The 14,321-nt window shown below is 42.4% G+C and overlaps 2 protein-coding genes across 4 annotated transcripts in view; both read left to right on the top strand.

Annotated features, from left to right (window-relative positions):
* Positions 1 to 14,321, top strand: part of LOC130678807 (zinc finger protein 493-like) — a 170,701-nt gene that overhangs the window by 131,023 nt on the left and 25,357 nt on the right. The gene's annotated exons all lie outside the window — the stretch shown is intronic.
* Positions 1 to 14,321, top strand: part of LOC130682240 (zinc finger protein 665-like) — a 148,855-nt gene that overhangs the window by 131,535 nt on the left and 2,999 nt on the right. The window contains exon 3 of the mRNA XM_057496384.1: positions 2,396 to 2,522. Within this exon, the coding sequence (XP_057352367.1) occupies positions 2,489 to 2,522 (34 nt within the window). The 5' untranslated portion in view covers positions 2,396 to 2,488. The remainder of the gene's footprint in view (positions 1 to 2,395; positions 2,523 to 14,321) is intronic.

Raw genomic sequence — 14,321 nt, 5'->3', positions numbered from 1 at the left:
ATTTTCCACATTTCTGGGATACCTGTTGCAGTGTCCCCCTTTCATTTCTGATTTTAATTGAGGGCTTGTTCTCTCTGTCTCTCTCTTAACCTAGCTAAATGTTTGTCAGTTTCTAAATCTTTCAGAAAACCTGTTCTTGGTCTCTTGGTTTTTAGGTTTTCTTAGTCTCTGTTTCATTTCTCCCTGCTCTGATCTTACTCCTTCTAAATTTTGGTGCAGTTTGTTATTTTTCTGATTTCTTGAGGTATAAAATCCTATTTCTGATTGGAGACCACTCCTTTTCTGTAATGTAAGACTTACCACTGCAGGCAGGCATCCTCCTCAGTGCCGCCGTCACTGCATCCCCCGAGTTTGCTGTGCTGTGTTTCCATTTTTTGTCGTGATAGTTCTAAAAATCCTTGTGACTTCTTGGACCTTTTTATTTAAACATGAGGTGTATTCCATATTTTGTGGAGTTGTCTGTTTTCCCTCTGCTATTTGTTTCTAGCTTCACTGGATAGAGAAGATACATATTATTATTTCAATCTTTGGACATTTCTGCTTTGTTTTGTGTCACAACATGTGGCCTGTCCTGCAGAATGTCCCGCGTGCGCTTGCGTAGAAGGTGCCCTGTGGCTGTGGGGGGGTGTCCTTCCCGGCTGTCGGGCCCGTCGGGCTGTGGAGCCGTGTGAGTCCTCGGGCTCCTTGCCCGTCTGGCTGGTTGTTCTGTCCGTGTTAACACTGGGGTGTTGGCCCTCATACTGTTTCTGCGATGCTGTCTGTCTCTCCATCCCCTCCTTCCGTGTTTGCGTCATCGCTGTGAGAGTGCGGGCATGTTCGTAATGGCTGCCTCTTCCCGGGAATGGTCCCTCTTGCCATTCTCCTGCCCTTTGTCTCTTGTGACATCTCCCGTCTGGCCTTTCCTGTGGTCTGATACGGCTGCTGCTGCTGTCAGGAGCGTCCTGGTGGCATCGAGGGTCTTTCCCTCCTTCCTTTTGAGCCTCTCCCTGTCCTGAGATTCGTGCGTGTGTAGTTTGCCTGGACAGGGGTGAATGGCAGGAGCCCTGGGCAGTGCCCTTTTCTCCACAGTCATTTCAGAAGAAAAGCACCCAGTGTTGTAGTGATCATGGCGTCTGTTGAAATTTCTAGTGTAATAACAGTTTTTTCCCCCGATATCCTTTCTTCATGATTTTTCAATTATCCAATAGTTGCTTCTAGTGTTCATTTTTGTGGTCTTTTATTTTTCTTAATGAGCTGTAATGTAATGTGTAAAGCTGATAACTTCGAAAGCTCGAGTCATTATTAGTGTCGATTTTTTTCCTTGTACTTTCCCCTTGTCCTCCTATTGAATGATGTTAACAAGCTAAAATAAGTACCATTGATTTATTTTCATTGTCCCAAAGATGGTGAAATACATACACATAAAAATGATGAAAAAAGAACAATCCAAAAATTTGTCAAGAGACACCTTTTCCCACGGCAGGTAATTGGTGTACTTGAAGGTACATGTACAAGTACATAGATGTGTAAGTCCATTGTTGTTTTAAAAGACATCTTTTGGTAAGCAAGTTTATATTTTTAGCAATAGAAATTATATTTTCAGTATGTTCCTTGGCCTTCTACCTATTTCTTCCACTGTCCTGTTAATTATTTAAATGTACTTTTTGCATGCATACGTGTGTGCGCATAATTTCCTTTTCTGCAGTCCCATGTAGTTAACCTTGGCGTTATTTCCAGTGTCCTGGCAGAGGACCCTCTGTCCGGGTACTTGAGTGCTCTGTTACTTAGCTGTTGGATTCTTTCTGTTTAAATGTAAAGGTCGACCGCCTGAGTTCAGGCGCTTGCTGTGTTGTTTCTTAGCTGTTGGACCAGAGGCCAGTTTCCTACAGTGTCTATGACACAGTTTTACCTGTGTAACATGAGATGGGCAGAGAACTTCCTCAGATGAACTATTAATGCTGATAACATGTTAGTACATGTAAAGCATTGAGTAGCACCCAGCATGATAGAAGCGTTAAAGCCTTAAGCCACTGCTCTTGCTGTCCTCACAATGTTCAGTTTAGGTTCCTTCTTTTCTTTAAACGTTCCCTGCTTTACTTCGTCTACATATGGGACACCACTCATTATGCAGAACATGCCTTTACACTTCTCTATAGAGCATCCAGTGCTTCATTTGTATTTCTGTGTTCAGTGTGTGGTCCACCCGATTGAGAAGTGCACAGATTTAGAGCACATCGTGGCCTCTTATGGAAAAGCATAAGATATTAATGTTAGAGCCACATAACTTACTCAGAATTCCTACATGTGGATCTGTCAGAATGTACAGTTCATCCACATCTCCCCCGACACCTCTGTCTCCTCATTTCGTGTGAGGATCTCCCCTCATGCTCCTTCATCAAATGTGTTTTCATTTCAGGGACGGTTGACCTTCAGGGATGTGGCCATCAGATTCTCCCAGGAGGAGTGGGAATGCCTGGACCCTGCTCAGCGGGCCTTATACTGGGACGTGATGCAGGAGAACTACAGGAACCTGGTGTCCCTGGGTGAGGATGGCGTTCCTGCAGAAGTGGGGGTTGGGTATCTCTGCCTTTTCTCTGGTTTGCCCCCAAGGAACCCTCGCAGTGTGCTACTGAGGCCAAAGCCCCTTCAGTCAGACATGGAGAGCTTCGTAATGTGGCGTCTGCACCTTCACTTCACTCCTTTTCCAGATGACACGGCTGAGATAAATACGTATAAAGCTCTGTGCTGTGCTTTCTAGTAGCCGCTTTCCTGTTTGCCGCCTCTCTGCTTTCCATTCAGCAGTTCTTGGAAGAGACCAGATGTCTCACTGTTCTGTTCCCTGTGCATTCAGGAGGCAGGTGGTTGGAGGGGTTTGTGCAGTAGGTTTCTAGACGTATCTGAAGTGTCCTTCTCTCCTCACCTGAGCCTGGAGCTAGGATTCTAAAAATGCCACAGCACGTCCCATTCCCTTCCTCATAAACTGATTCATCCTGTGGTAAAGTCCATGGAAGGTGTGAACTTGGAAAATGAAGAAATTATCTGCTTTCCAAAACCCAGGGGTTGAAGAGGCAGAGGATAGGTATTCCTGTTGGACGAGGGAGAAGCAGAGAAGAAGGACGCATTTATGGCCCCCAGGCAGGTCCGAACCCAGCATGGAAAAGTCCGTGAGGTTTAAGGCTAGAGAACAATCCTTTTTACTTCGTGTTCTGCCCTGCAGACCTGCTGGACAGCAGACCTACTTCCGGACCCAGTGTGTCTGGGGTTCTGCCCCACCCTGGGTTCTCCTGGGTTGGGGATGAAAGCCCACAGTTCTTTGGGGAGGCATCTGGCGTGTTGAGTGTGAGGCAGTGCCCTGCACTTTGAAACTGGCCAGGAAGCCCTGATGGCCGCTGACTTGCCTTTTGGGTCATTCTTTGTGCTGTTGAAGAGAGCAAGTTTGCGGGCAAGTATCTCAGTGGTCCCTTCTTGTAAAGTTCAGTCTTTTTTTCCTCTCCCCTTTCCCTTTAGTTTCAACTGACAGTTTTCCTTCTGATGTAGTTTATTGAGGCCTGTAGTTCAAACCCCTAGTAACCAAGCAGTACCTTGGCCACCGCCTTAGTGTTCTGCACATGCGTCCTCATGTTTTTGCGATACGTTAGGCTGAGGATTTCCAAATCTTGATGTTGCTGTTTGCTTCATAACTGTCTTCAAGTTATTTCCCTCATCACATTTAAGCACGAGCAGTTGGAGAAACCAACCTGTACTAAAACCCTTGGCTTAGAAATCTCCTCAGCTAAATATGCCATTTCATTGCTTAAAACTTCTGTCTTTTTCAGAACTCTAGAACATGAACACGAGTCAGCCGGGTTCTTTGCTACTATGTAGCAAGGCTTGCCTTTTCTGCCTTGTACAATAAAATACTTCTCACTTCCTTCTGTGAGTCCATCAGAATGGACTTTACCGGATTAACACCATTTGATACACGATTAGATACGTTCTCTCTAAGAAGAGGGCTGCTTTGCTTTCTCCACACCTCTCTCCTTTCCTCTCTGAGCCATCTCCTGAATCACATTTGACTTTGCCTTCGCCTTCATAGGCCTCACCGTAAAGCATGCACCTCAAAACGTCCAGTCTTGGCCGATGACCCCGTTTAAAGCAGCTTGCACATTTTCAGTATTTCTTAGAGCAGCACCCACTCCTCGGTACCAATTTCTGTCTTAAGTCAGTTCATAATGTTACAGCAAAATACCGAAAACTGGGTGGCTTAGGACATTTGTCACATTTGTTTCTCACCATTCTGGGGATGGGAAATCCAAGATAGGGTGCCAGCAGGGTCAGAGGAGGATCCACCTCCTGATTGGGGCTGCTGACTCCTCGTGTCTTCTCGGGGGACAGAGAGAGAGAGACAGGGCTGGTGCTCCGCCCCCTCGCTGTGACGGCACTGCTGCCATCTGTGGGGACTCCACCCTCACGCCTCCTCACCTCCCAGATGGCCCACCTCCAGACTGGACGTTTGATCACAGCATGTGAATTTAGGGGGATCCGCAGGTACTTCCTTAATTGCATATGCAAATTCCATTTTTAGTTTTCAAGGAACTGCTCTACTGCTTCCCATTGCAGCTGCATTTTACTTTTCTTTCCAGATTAAAGAAGAATTCCTATTAAAAAAATTTTTTTAAATTTTGGTATCATTAATCTACAATTACATGAAGAACATTATGTTTACTAGGCTCCCCCCTTCACCAAGTCCCCCCACATGCCCCTTCACAGTCACTGTCCATCAGCGTAGTAAGATGCTGTAGAATCACTACTTGTCTTCCCTGTGTTGCACAGCCCTCCCTGTGCCCCCGCCCCAACACTATACATGCTAATCGTAATGTCCCCTTTCTTTTAAGAATTCCTATTTTTTGACATCCTTCTCAGTATTTCTTCCTGTTTTTTTATTTAAAGTAGTGACCATCCTCATACGTGTGAAATGAGAGGTTTCCTTGTGGCTATAGCACTTACATTTCTCTGCTGGCTGGTGATACTGAACGTCCTTTCCTATGTATGTTTGCTGTCTGTAAGTCCTGTGTAGAGAAATGTCTATAGGTCCTTTGTCTTTTAATTAGAATCATTGGGGTTTGTTTTGACTGAGTTGTAGGAGTCTGTGGTGTTGTGATTTATAATCGGAAATATGTATTCGGTGCCCATCACCTTTCCACTCAAAACTCCTAAAACCCGTGTCACTTCCTGAACGATGACGCCAGTGGGAGCGTCTTTTGTTGATGTGTTTGGTCGCTTGTCCTCAGTTGCTGAGATTCTTCCCGTCGTGAAGGTGAAACGGGTGTCTTAGTCACAACAAGCCCCTCAGACACATCTGAGTTTGGGAATGAGGTGCATTTTTGGAAATCTCTTAAGGATGATGGGCTGCTTGCCAGGGAACCTCACCCTGTGGGTACAGTTGTCCTCTGGTCCCACCCCATGACTTCCCGGGAAGAGAGAGAGAGGCTGGACCTTGAGTCCAGTCAACAATGGCCAACGATTCAATTCGTTACGCCTGTATAATGAAGCCCCCATGAAGACCCAGACGGACACTTTGGAGAGATTGTGCATCGATCAGCACGTGGAGGTCAGGGAGCGGGGTGCGCGGGGAGAGGTCGCGGGTGCCCCACAGCCTTTGCCCCTCTTGTGCCCTATGTGTCTCTTACATCTGGCCTTTCTGGACTTCCCTGAGGGACTGGTAATTTAGTAAGTAAAACATTTCTGTGAATTCTAAGAAATAATTGAACCAAAGGAAGAGGTTCATTTCAACCTGTACTGTACAGCTATTTGGTCAGAAGTCCAGGAGTGACACTTAGATGTGATTGGAATTGGAAGGTGGCCTGGGTCCGGGGCAGCCGTTTACGACTAAGCCTTTGCTTAACTTGTCGTATCTGACACTGTCTCCAGGTAGTGTCCAGATTGCGCTGAAGTGTAGGACACCCAGGGGGTGCCGGAGCACTGCTTGTTGGTGTGGGAACCCCCCGCCCATGGAGGAGAGACCAGACCGTTTCAGCATTCTTATATGTTCTCAATATTACCCCGCACGTGATTTGTAAAATTTTTCTCCCATCCCATATATTACCCTTATTTAACTCTATTGTGTCCTTTTATGTGCTTCACTTTCTGATTTTGTTGTAGTTCCACTTACATGGTTTTCCTTTGTTGGCTGTGCTTTGTGTATTTGACAAATCTTTGCTGAGTCCAATATGAAGCTTTTCCCATTTTCTTCAGGAATTTTATATTTTTAGCTCTTCAGTCTAGGAAGTTGACAACATTTTGAGTTAATTTTTGTATATGGTATGAGGTAATACTATAACTTCATTCTTTTGCATGTGGATATACAGTGTTCACAGCACCTTTGTGGAATAGCCTGTTTTTCCCCCTTTGAGTGCCCTTCACAGCTTTGGGGACATCGATTTACCACACGTACAAGAGTGTGTTTCTGATGTGTCTGTTCTGTTCCACTGTCTCTGTATATTGTCTTTATACTAGTACCATGTTGTTTTGATACAGTTTTTTAATACGTTTGGAACTAAGGAAGTATGAGGACTCCAACTTTGTTCTTTTCAAGGTTGTGTTTGCTGTTCAGCGGCCCTTGAAATTTCATACAAATCGAGATGGATGGATGGATTTCTTCAAAAGATGCTGTTGGGACTTCGCCGGGATTGCCCTGTATCTGTCAGTTTTTTAGGTAGTGTGATGTCTAGACAATTTTGAGTCTTCCATCCGTGAACTTGGGATGTGTTTGCATATTTGTGTCTCTAATTGCTTTCAGTCATCTTTTCAGTTTACAGTGTACAGCTCTTCCGTTCTTCGGCTAAGGTTATGCCAAACTGTTTTAGCCTTTTCAGTGCTACTGGAAATGGAATTATTTCATTTCCTTTTGGATATATAGAAACAATTTATTTTTCCGTGTTTATATCTTGAGCTTTTTTTAACTCGTCCAATACTTTCTGCAGGGTTTTTTTCTCTTTTTTTTTTGTTTTTTTGGTGTGCAATCTTCAGGGTTTTCTGTTTCCAGTCATGTCAGCTGTGAACAGACATAATTTGCTTCTCTTCTTTCTAGTTGATTATCTTTTGTTTCTTTATCTTGATTGTTTCTTGTGGCTAGGACTTGTGGTACCGTTTTCTAGAAATAGGGCAGGCAGCACAGGCTTGTTCCTGCTGTTAGAGAGAAGTTTTCATTCCATCATCATTTAGTATGACGTTAGCTGCAAGCTCTTTATGTGTGGCTTATTATGTCAAGGTTTTTTTTTTCTGTTCTTAGTTGACTGCGGGTTTTCATCAAAAGGATTATCTGTTGACTTATTCATGAATTTAAATGAATGATCATGGGGGTGTTTTACTCATTCTGTTCATAGGGAGGGAGTATTATGTGGAATGATTGTCATGTTAAACCATCTTTGCTTGCCAGGAATATATGCCCTCTGGTCATGCTGTACAGTCCTTTTTATGTGCAGTTACAGATGGTTTACAGTTGTTCTGTTGTTGATTTTTACATCATCCATCAGACATAGTTGAGTATTCTCTTGGGTTTTCTCATTAATCTTGCTATGGGTTTCTCAATTTTTTCAGTCTTTTCAGGGTACCAGCACTTGATTTACTGCCAACTGTTGTGAACTTTCATACATTTTTTTGTCTCACTGTTTTGGGGATAGTCATTTGAGAGCTGCAGCTTTTGGACTAGTTTTATGTAGATTCCAAAATAATTTTTTCTGTGTATATTATTGTTAATTTATTTAGTGTCTCCATGGGTTCTGAGTGCCTGGGGTTTACTGCTCTCCTTTCCTGATGGCCCTGTCTTTTTTATTAAAGAGATTGTGTTAAAAGACTTAGGGATATGAGTTTAAGTATTTATGGAAGCCCAGCAAAAAGGACACTATGTTTTTAACAAAAAACAAGGGATCTACCCCTATCACATTTATATGTGAAATTTAAGCTTCTTTTAAAAAACTAAATTGTGTAATTTGTGTTGAAGTGAGATTCCTTTTTGAACTAATTTGATTGCATCCTTGAAATGCTCTGTCTTGTAAAAAAACCTCATACTAGCTTTGCTTCCCAAATAAACTGCCCACCAAGCCAGGAGATGAGCATTCAGAACCCGTCTCCCTACTTTGTTTTACTGGTTGCAAGATTTTATTGTCTATGAGTGTGTGTGTGTAGAATAAACTCATCCATCATTTTTGATGGGCATTTCTTGGTTTTTCTTCCCCAGTCCTGCTGAAAATATTGCCCATATCTCCTGGAATATCTCTATATGTTTCTCCTGAATATATTCTTAGAAGTGGAGTTCATGGGATATTAATCTTTAAAAATTTTATAGCAAAAGTTGCAATAGACAAAATCTTTCTCTGTGCAACATCACATATTGTCCCTTTTAAATCTCTTCCATCTTTTCCCATGCTTATAATTCCAAAAGTCAGATGGTGTAGTATTCTACTTTTTAAAACATTTCTCTTCTAAAAAGAATGGTATTTTAGTTGCCCTTGTATAATTACATTTGTACAGATGTGCGAGCAGAAACTCTGCTCCCCTTGCCCCTTGGCCCTCTGCTCCTCTCCTGCCCTGCCCAGTGCAGACCTGTCCTCACGTGGGAGCTTGATCGGGATGAAATACACTGTCGCTTCCTAACTCATTAAGTCTGTACTCCTGAGCTCCCACTTTCCACAGCACTTCTTTTACCCTCTCTCCTCAACAGTGCAGTAAACACACTATAAAAATGCTCCCCCCTTTAAAAATTTTTTTATTAAGGTATTATTGATATACACTCTTACGAAGGAAAAAACGTGGTTACTACATTTACCCATGTTACCAGGTCCCCACCCACACCCCAGTGCAGTCACTGTCCATCAGTGCAGCAAGATGCCACAGATCCACTGTTTCCCTTCTCTGTGCTACACTGTTCTCCCCGTGACCCCCCACACCATGTGCAGTAAGCATAAATACCCCTCAATCCCCGTCTCCCTCCCTGCCCACCTGCCCTCCCACACTTCTCCCCTTTGGTAACCGCTAGTCCCTTCTTGGAGTCTGAGTCTTGCTGCTATTTAGTTCCTTCAGTTTTGCTTTGTTGTGATACTTGACAAATGAGGGAAATCATTTGGCACATGTCTTTCTCTGCCTGAAAAATGCTCCCTTTTTAGCCACTGAACAACTTTCTCGAGACGATGTAATTGGGTGTGCACAGGGGTGATGTCTCAGAAACCATTCGTAGGAGGGATGGCTGAGTAATTGTTACTGACTCAGCTCAACTCTTGTATTTCTTCCCTTCAAGTTATTTCTTTCTAAACTGGTGGTATTTGTTGTAATCTTTTGTAACCTGTACTGCCTGGGTGGGCAGTCATTTTTTTGTTTTTTAGACCTTTTTTTAAAGGTATTATTGATATACACTCTTATGAAGGTTTCACAGGAAAAAATGTGGTCACTACATTAACCCATATTATAAAGTCCCCCCCCCATACCCCAAGGCAGTCACTCTCCATCAGTGTAGTAAGATGCCATTGTCACTTTTTTTTAAATTAATTTTTTTATTTTGGTGTCATTAATCTACACATAGTCACTATTTGTATTCTCTGTGCTACACTGTTCTCCCCGTGATCCCCCGCACTATGTGTACTAATCATAATACCCCTCAATCCCCTTCTCCTTCCCGCCCCACCTGCCCTCCCACACTTCTCCCCTTTGGTAACCACTAGTTCCTTCTTGGAGTCTCGAGTCCACTGCTGTTTTGTTCCTTCAGTTTTGCTTCATTGTTACACTCCACAAATGAGGGAAATCATTTGGCACTTGTCTTCCTCTGCCTGGCTTATTTCACTGAGCATAATGCCCTCCAGCTCCACCCATGTTGTTGAAAATGTTAGGATTTGTTTCTTTCTCATGGCTGAATAGTATTCCATTGTGTGTATGTACCACATCTTCTTTATCCATTCATCTACTGATGGACACTTAGGTTGCTTCCATTTTTTGGCTATTGTAAATAGTGCTGCGATAAACATGGAGGTGCATCTGTCTTTTTCAAACTGGGCTGCTGTGATGTTGGTATTTTGATAGGATTTGCATTGATTGCTTTAGGCAGGATGGCCATTTTGACAATATGAATTCTTCCTATCCATGAGCTTGGGATGTGTTTCCATTTATTGGTATCTTCTTTAATTTCTCTTATGAGTGTCTTGTAGTTTTCAGAGTATAGGTCTTTCACTTCCTTGGTTAGGTTTATTCCTAGGTATTTTATTATTTTTGATGCAACTGTGAATGGAATTGTTTTCCTGATTCCTCTTTGTGCTAGTTCATTGTTAGTGTATCGGAATGCCACAGGTTCTGTGTGTTAATTTTGTATTCCACACCTTTGCTGAATTCAGATATTAGATCTAGTAGTTTCGGAGTGGAGTCTTTAGGGTTTTTTTATGTGCAATATCATGTCATCTGCAAACAGAGACAGTTTAACTTCTTCTTCACCAATGTGGATGCCTTTTATCTCTTTGTGTTGTCTGGTTGCCGTGGCTAGGACCTCCAGTACTACGTTGAATAGAAGTGGGGAGAGTGGGCATCCTTGTCTTGTTCCCGAGCTCAAAGGAAAGGCTTTCAGCCTCTCGTTGTTAAATATGATGTTGGCTGTAGGTTTGTCATATATGGTCTTTATTATGTTGAGGTACTTGCCCTCTATACCCATTTTGTTAGGAGTTTTTATCATGAATGGATGTCGAATTTTGTCCAATACTTTTTCAGCATCTATGGAGATGACCATGTGGTTTTTGTCCTTGTTTTTGTTGATGTGGTGGTTGATGTTGATGGATTTCGAATGTTGTACCATCCTTGCATCCCTGGCATAAATCCTACTTGATCATGATGGATGATCTTTTGGATAGAATTGTGAATTCGGTTTGCTAATATTTTGTTGAGTATTTTTGCATCTATGTTCATCAGGGATATTGGTCTGTAATTTTTTTGTGTGTGGTGTTTTTGCCTAGTTTTGGTATTACAGTGACGCTGGCCTCATAGAATGAGTTTGGAAGTATTCCCTCTTCTTCTACTCTTTGGAAAACTCTAAGAAGGATGGGTATTAGGTCTTCACCAAATGTTTGATAAAATTCAGCAGTGAAGCCATCTAGTCCAGGAATTTTGTTCTTAGGTAGGTTACCAGTTCAGTTTTGTTCCTGGTAATTAAATGGTCTGTTCAGATTTTCTGTTTCTGGGTCAGCCTTGAAAGGCTGTGTTTTTCTAGAAAGTTGTCCATTTCTTCTAGGTTATCCACTTTGTTAGCATATAATTTTTCATAGTATTCTCTAATAATTGTTTGTATTTCTGTGGTGTCTGTAGTGATTTTTCCTTTCTCATTTCTGATTCTGTTTATGTGAGTAGACTCTTTTTCTTGATAAGTCTGCCTTGGGGTTTATCTATTTTGTTTATTTTCTTGAAGATCCAGCTTTTGCTTTCATTGATTCTTTCTATTGTTTTATTCTTCTCAACTTTCTTTATTATGTCCCTCCCTTTCTACTGACTTTGGGCCTCATTTGTTCTTTTTCTAGTTTTGTTAATTGTGAGTTTAGACTGTTCATTTGGGATTGTTCTTTCCTGAGGCAGGCCTGTGCTGCAATATACTTCCCTCTTAGCACGGCCTTGGCTGCGTCCCACATATTTTGTGGTGTTGAATTATTGTTGTCATTTATCTCCGTATATGGCTTGATCTCTGTTTCTATTTGATCATTGATCCACTGGTTATTAGCATGTTGTGAAGCCTCCATGTGTTTGTGGGATTTTTTCATTTTCATTGCATAATTTATTTCTAGTTTTCATACCTTTGTGGTCTGAGAAACTGGTTGGTACAATTTCAATCTTTTTAAATTTACCGAGGCTCTTTTTGTGGCCTTGTATATGATCTATTCTTGAAAATGTTCCCTGTGCACTTGAGAAGAATGTTTTCTGGTGCTTTTGGTTGTCGAGTTCTGTAGATGTCTGTTAGGTCCATCTGTTCTAATGTGTTGTTCAGTGCCTCTGTCTCCTTACTTATTTTCTGTCTGATCTGTCCTTTAGAGTGAGTGGAGTGTTGAAGTTCCTAGAATGAATGCAGTGAATTGTATTTCCCCTTTTAATTCTGTTAGTATTTGTTTCACATATGTAGGTGCTCCTGTGTTGGGCTCATAGGTATTTATAACAGTTGTATCTTCTTGTTGGATTGCCCTTTTGTCATTATGTAAAGCCTTCTTTGTGTCTTGTGACTTTGTTTTGAGGTCTGTTTTGTCTGATACTAATATTGCAACGCCTGCTTTTTTTCCCTATTAGTTGCATGAAACATCTTTTTCCATCCCTTCACCTTTTAGTCTGTGCATGTCTTTGGGTTTAACGTGAGTCTTTTGTAGGCAGCATATAGATGGGTCTTGTTATTTTATCCATTCAGTGACTCTGTGTCTTTTGATTGATGCATTCAGTCCATTTACATTTAGGGTGATTATCCATAGGTATGTACTTATAATGCCATCGCAGGCTTTAGATTCGTGGTTACCAAAGGTTCCAGATTAACTTCCTTACTATCTAAGTGTCTAACTCTAGTCACTTAATATGCTATCACAAACACAATTTAAAGGTTCTTTGCTTTTTCTCCTCCTTTTTCGTCCTCCTCCATTCTTTATATATTAGGTTTCATATTCTGTACTCTTTGTCTGTCCCTTGTGTGACTTTGGGGATAGTTAATTTAATTTTGCATTTGCTTTGTAATTAGCTGTTCTACTTTCGTTACTGTGGTTTTAGGTATACTTCCATCTATAGCAGGCCCTTCAAAATACACTGTGGAGATGGTTTGTGGGAGGTAAATTCTCTGAGCTTTTGCTTATCTGGAAATTGTTTAATCCCTCCTTCAAATTTAAATGATAATCTTGCTGGATAAGGTAATCTTGGTTCCAGGCCCTTCTGCTTCCTGGCATTAAATACATCATGCCACTCCCTTCTGGCCTGTAAGGTTTCTGCTGAGAAGTCTGATGTTAGCCTGATGGGCTTTCCTTTGTATGTGATCTTATTTCTCTCTCTGGCTGCTTTTAATAGTCTGTCCTTTTCCTTGATATTTGCCATTTTAATTACTATATGTCTTGGTGTTGTCCTTCTTGGGTCCCTTGTGTTGGGGGATCTGTGCACCTCCATGGCGTGTGAGACTATCTCCTTCCCCAGATTAGGTAAGTTTTCAGCAATTACCTCCTCAAAGACACTTTCTATCCCTTTTTCTCTCTCTTTTCTTCTGGTACCCCTATAATGCAAATATTGTTCCGTTTGGATGGGTCACACAGTTCTCTCAATATTCTTTCATTCTTAAGAGGTCCTTTTTTCTCTCTGTGCCTCAGCTTCTTTGTATTCCTCTTCTCTGGTGGTATTTCATTTATTGTCTTCTCCACCATATCCAGTCTGCTTTTAATACCCTCCATTTGCTCTTCAACGTTTGGATCTCCCACTGGAATTCATTCCTGAGTTGTTGAATATCTTTCTGTTCCTCAATGAGCATATAATTATTTTTATTTTGAACTCCCTTTCAGGAAGATTCATGAGGTAGATGTCATTTAAATCTTTCTCAGGAGTTGTATTAATTATTTTACTCTGAACTGGGTTCCTTTGGCGTTTCATATTTCTATATGGCGCCCTCTAGTGTCCAGAAGCTCTACTCTCTGGAGCTGCTCAGCCCCTGAAGCAATGTTGGGGGTCACAGGGGAGCGGTGTTGGTGCTTGGGGGGAGGAAAGAGCTGTTTCCTGCTTCCCGGCTGCTATGCCTGCTTCCACTGCCTGAACCAGTGGCCCGAGCACACAGTATTTATAAGCCTCTATGATTTGCGTTTGTAGTTGCTGTAGACAGGTCTTCCCTCTGGCTGGCTTAACGCCAGGGTAGGGTTTGCCGGTTTGCGAGCCAGGTGTCGCTGGCTGGGAGAAAGGCGCAGTAGGCTGCCTATCACGGAGGGGGTCCTTGGAGCTGTGTAGCCAGCCAGGGAGCTGGAGCGCCTGAAGATTGTGAAAGTTCTCATCCTGCTGGGCAGAGTGCACCTGGACAATTTTGTCTACCTGTCCTTTCTCCTGAGCAGTAAGCTCTGCGCAATCCTTGCCCCTTTAGCAGCCCTCCTGCTAAAGGGTTCTTGTTAGGAAGTCTGTCAGACTGCCTACCTTTCTTTTGTCACAGAGCAGCCAGATATGGATCCCTGCTTTCCACAAGCGGCTGGAATCTCAGTCTATCCAGGAATTATGCCTGTCTTAGCTTTCCAACCCCTTAATCACAAGAGAATCATGCAAGCACCATGAAATGTAGGTTTTTGCTCCCAGAGCATATCTCCGGACTTAGGTGTTCAGCAGTCCCAGGCCTCCACTCCCTCCCT

This window comes from Manis pentadactyla (genome assembly GCF_030020395.1).
Source record: "Manis pentadactyla isolate mManPen7 chromosome 15 unlocalized genomic scaffold, mManPen7.hap1 SUPER_15_unloc_1, whole genome shotgun sequence".
Classification (NCBI taxonomy): domain Eukaryota; kingdom Metazoa; phylum Chordata; class Mammalia; order Pholidota; family Manidae; genus Manis; species Manis pentadactyla.
This window is presented reverse-complemented; position numbering and strand designations above follow the sequence as displayed.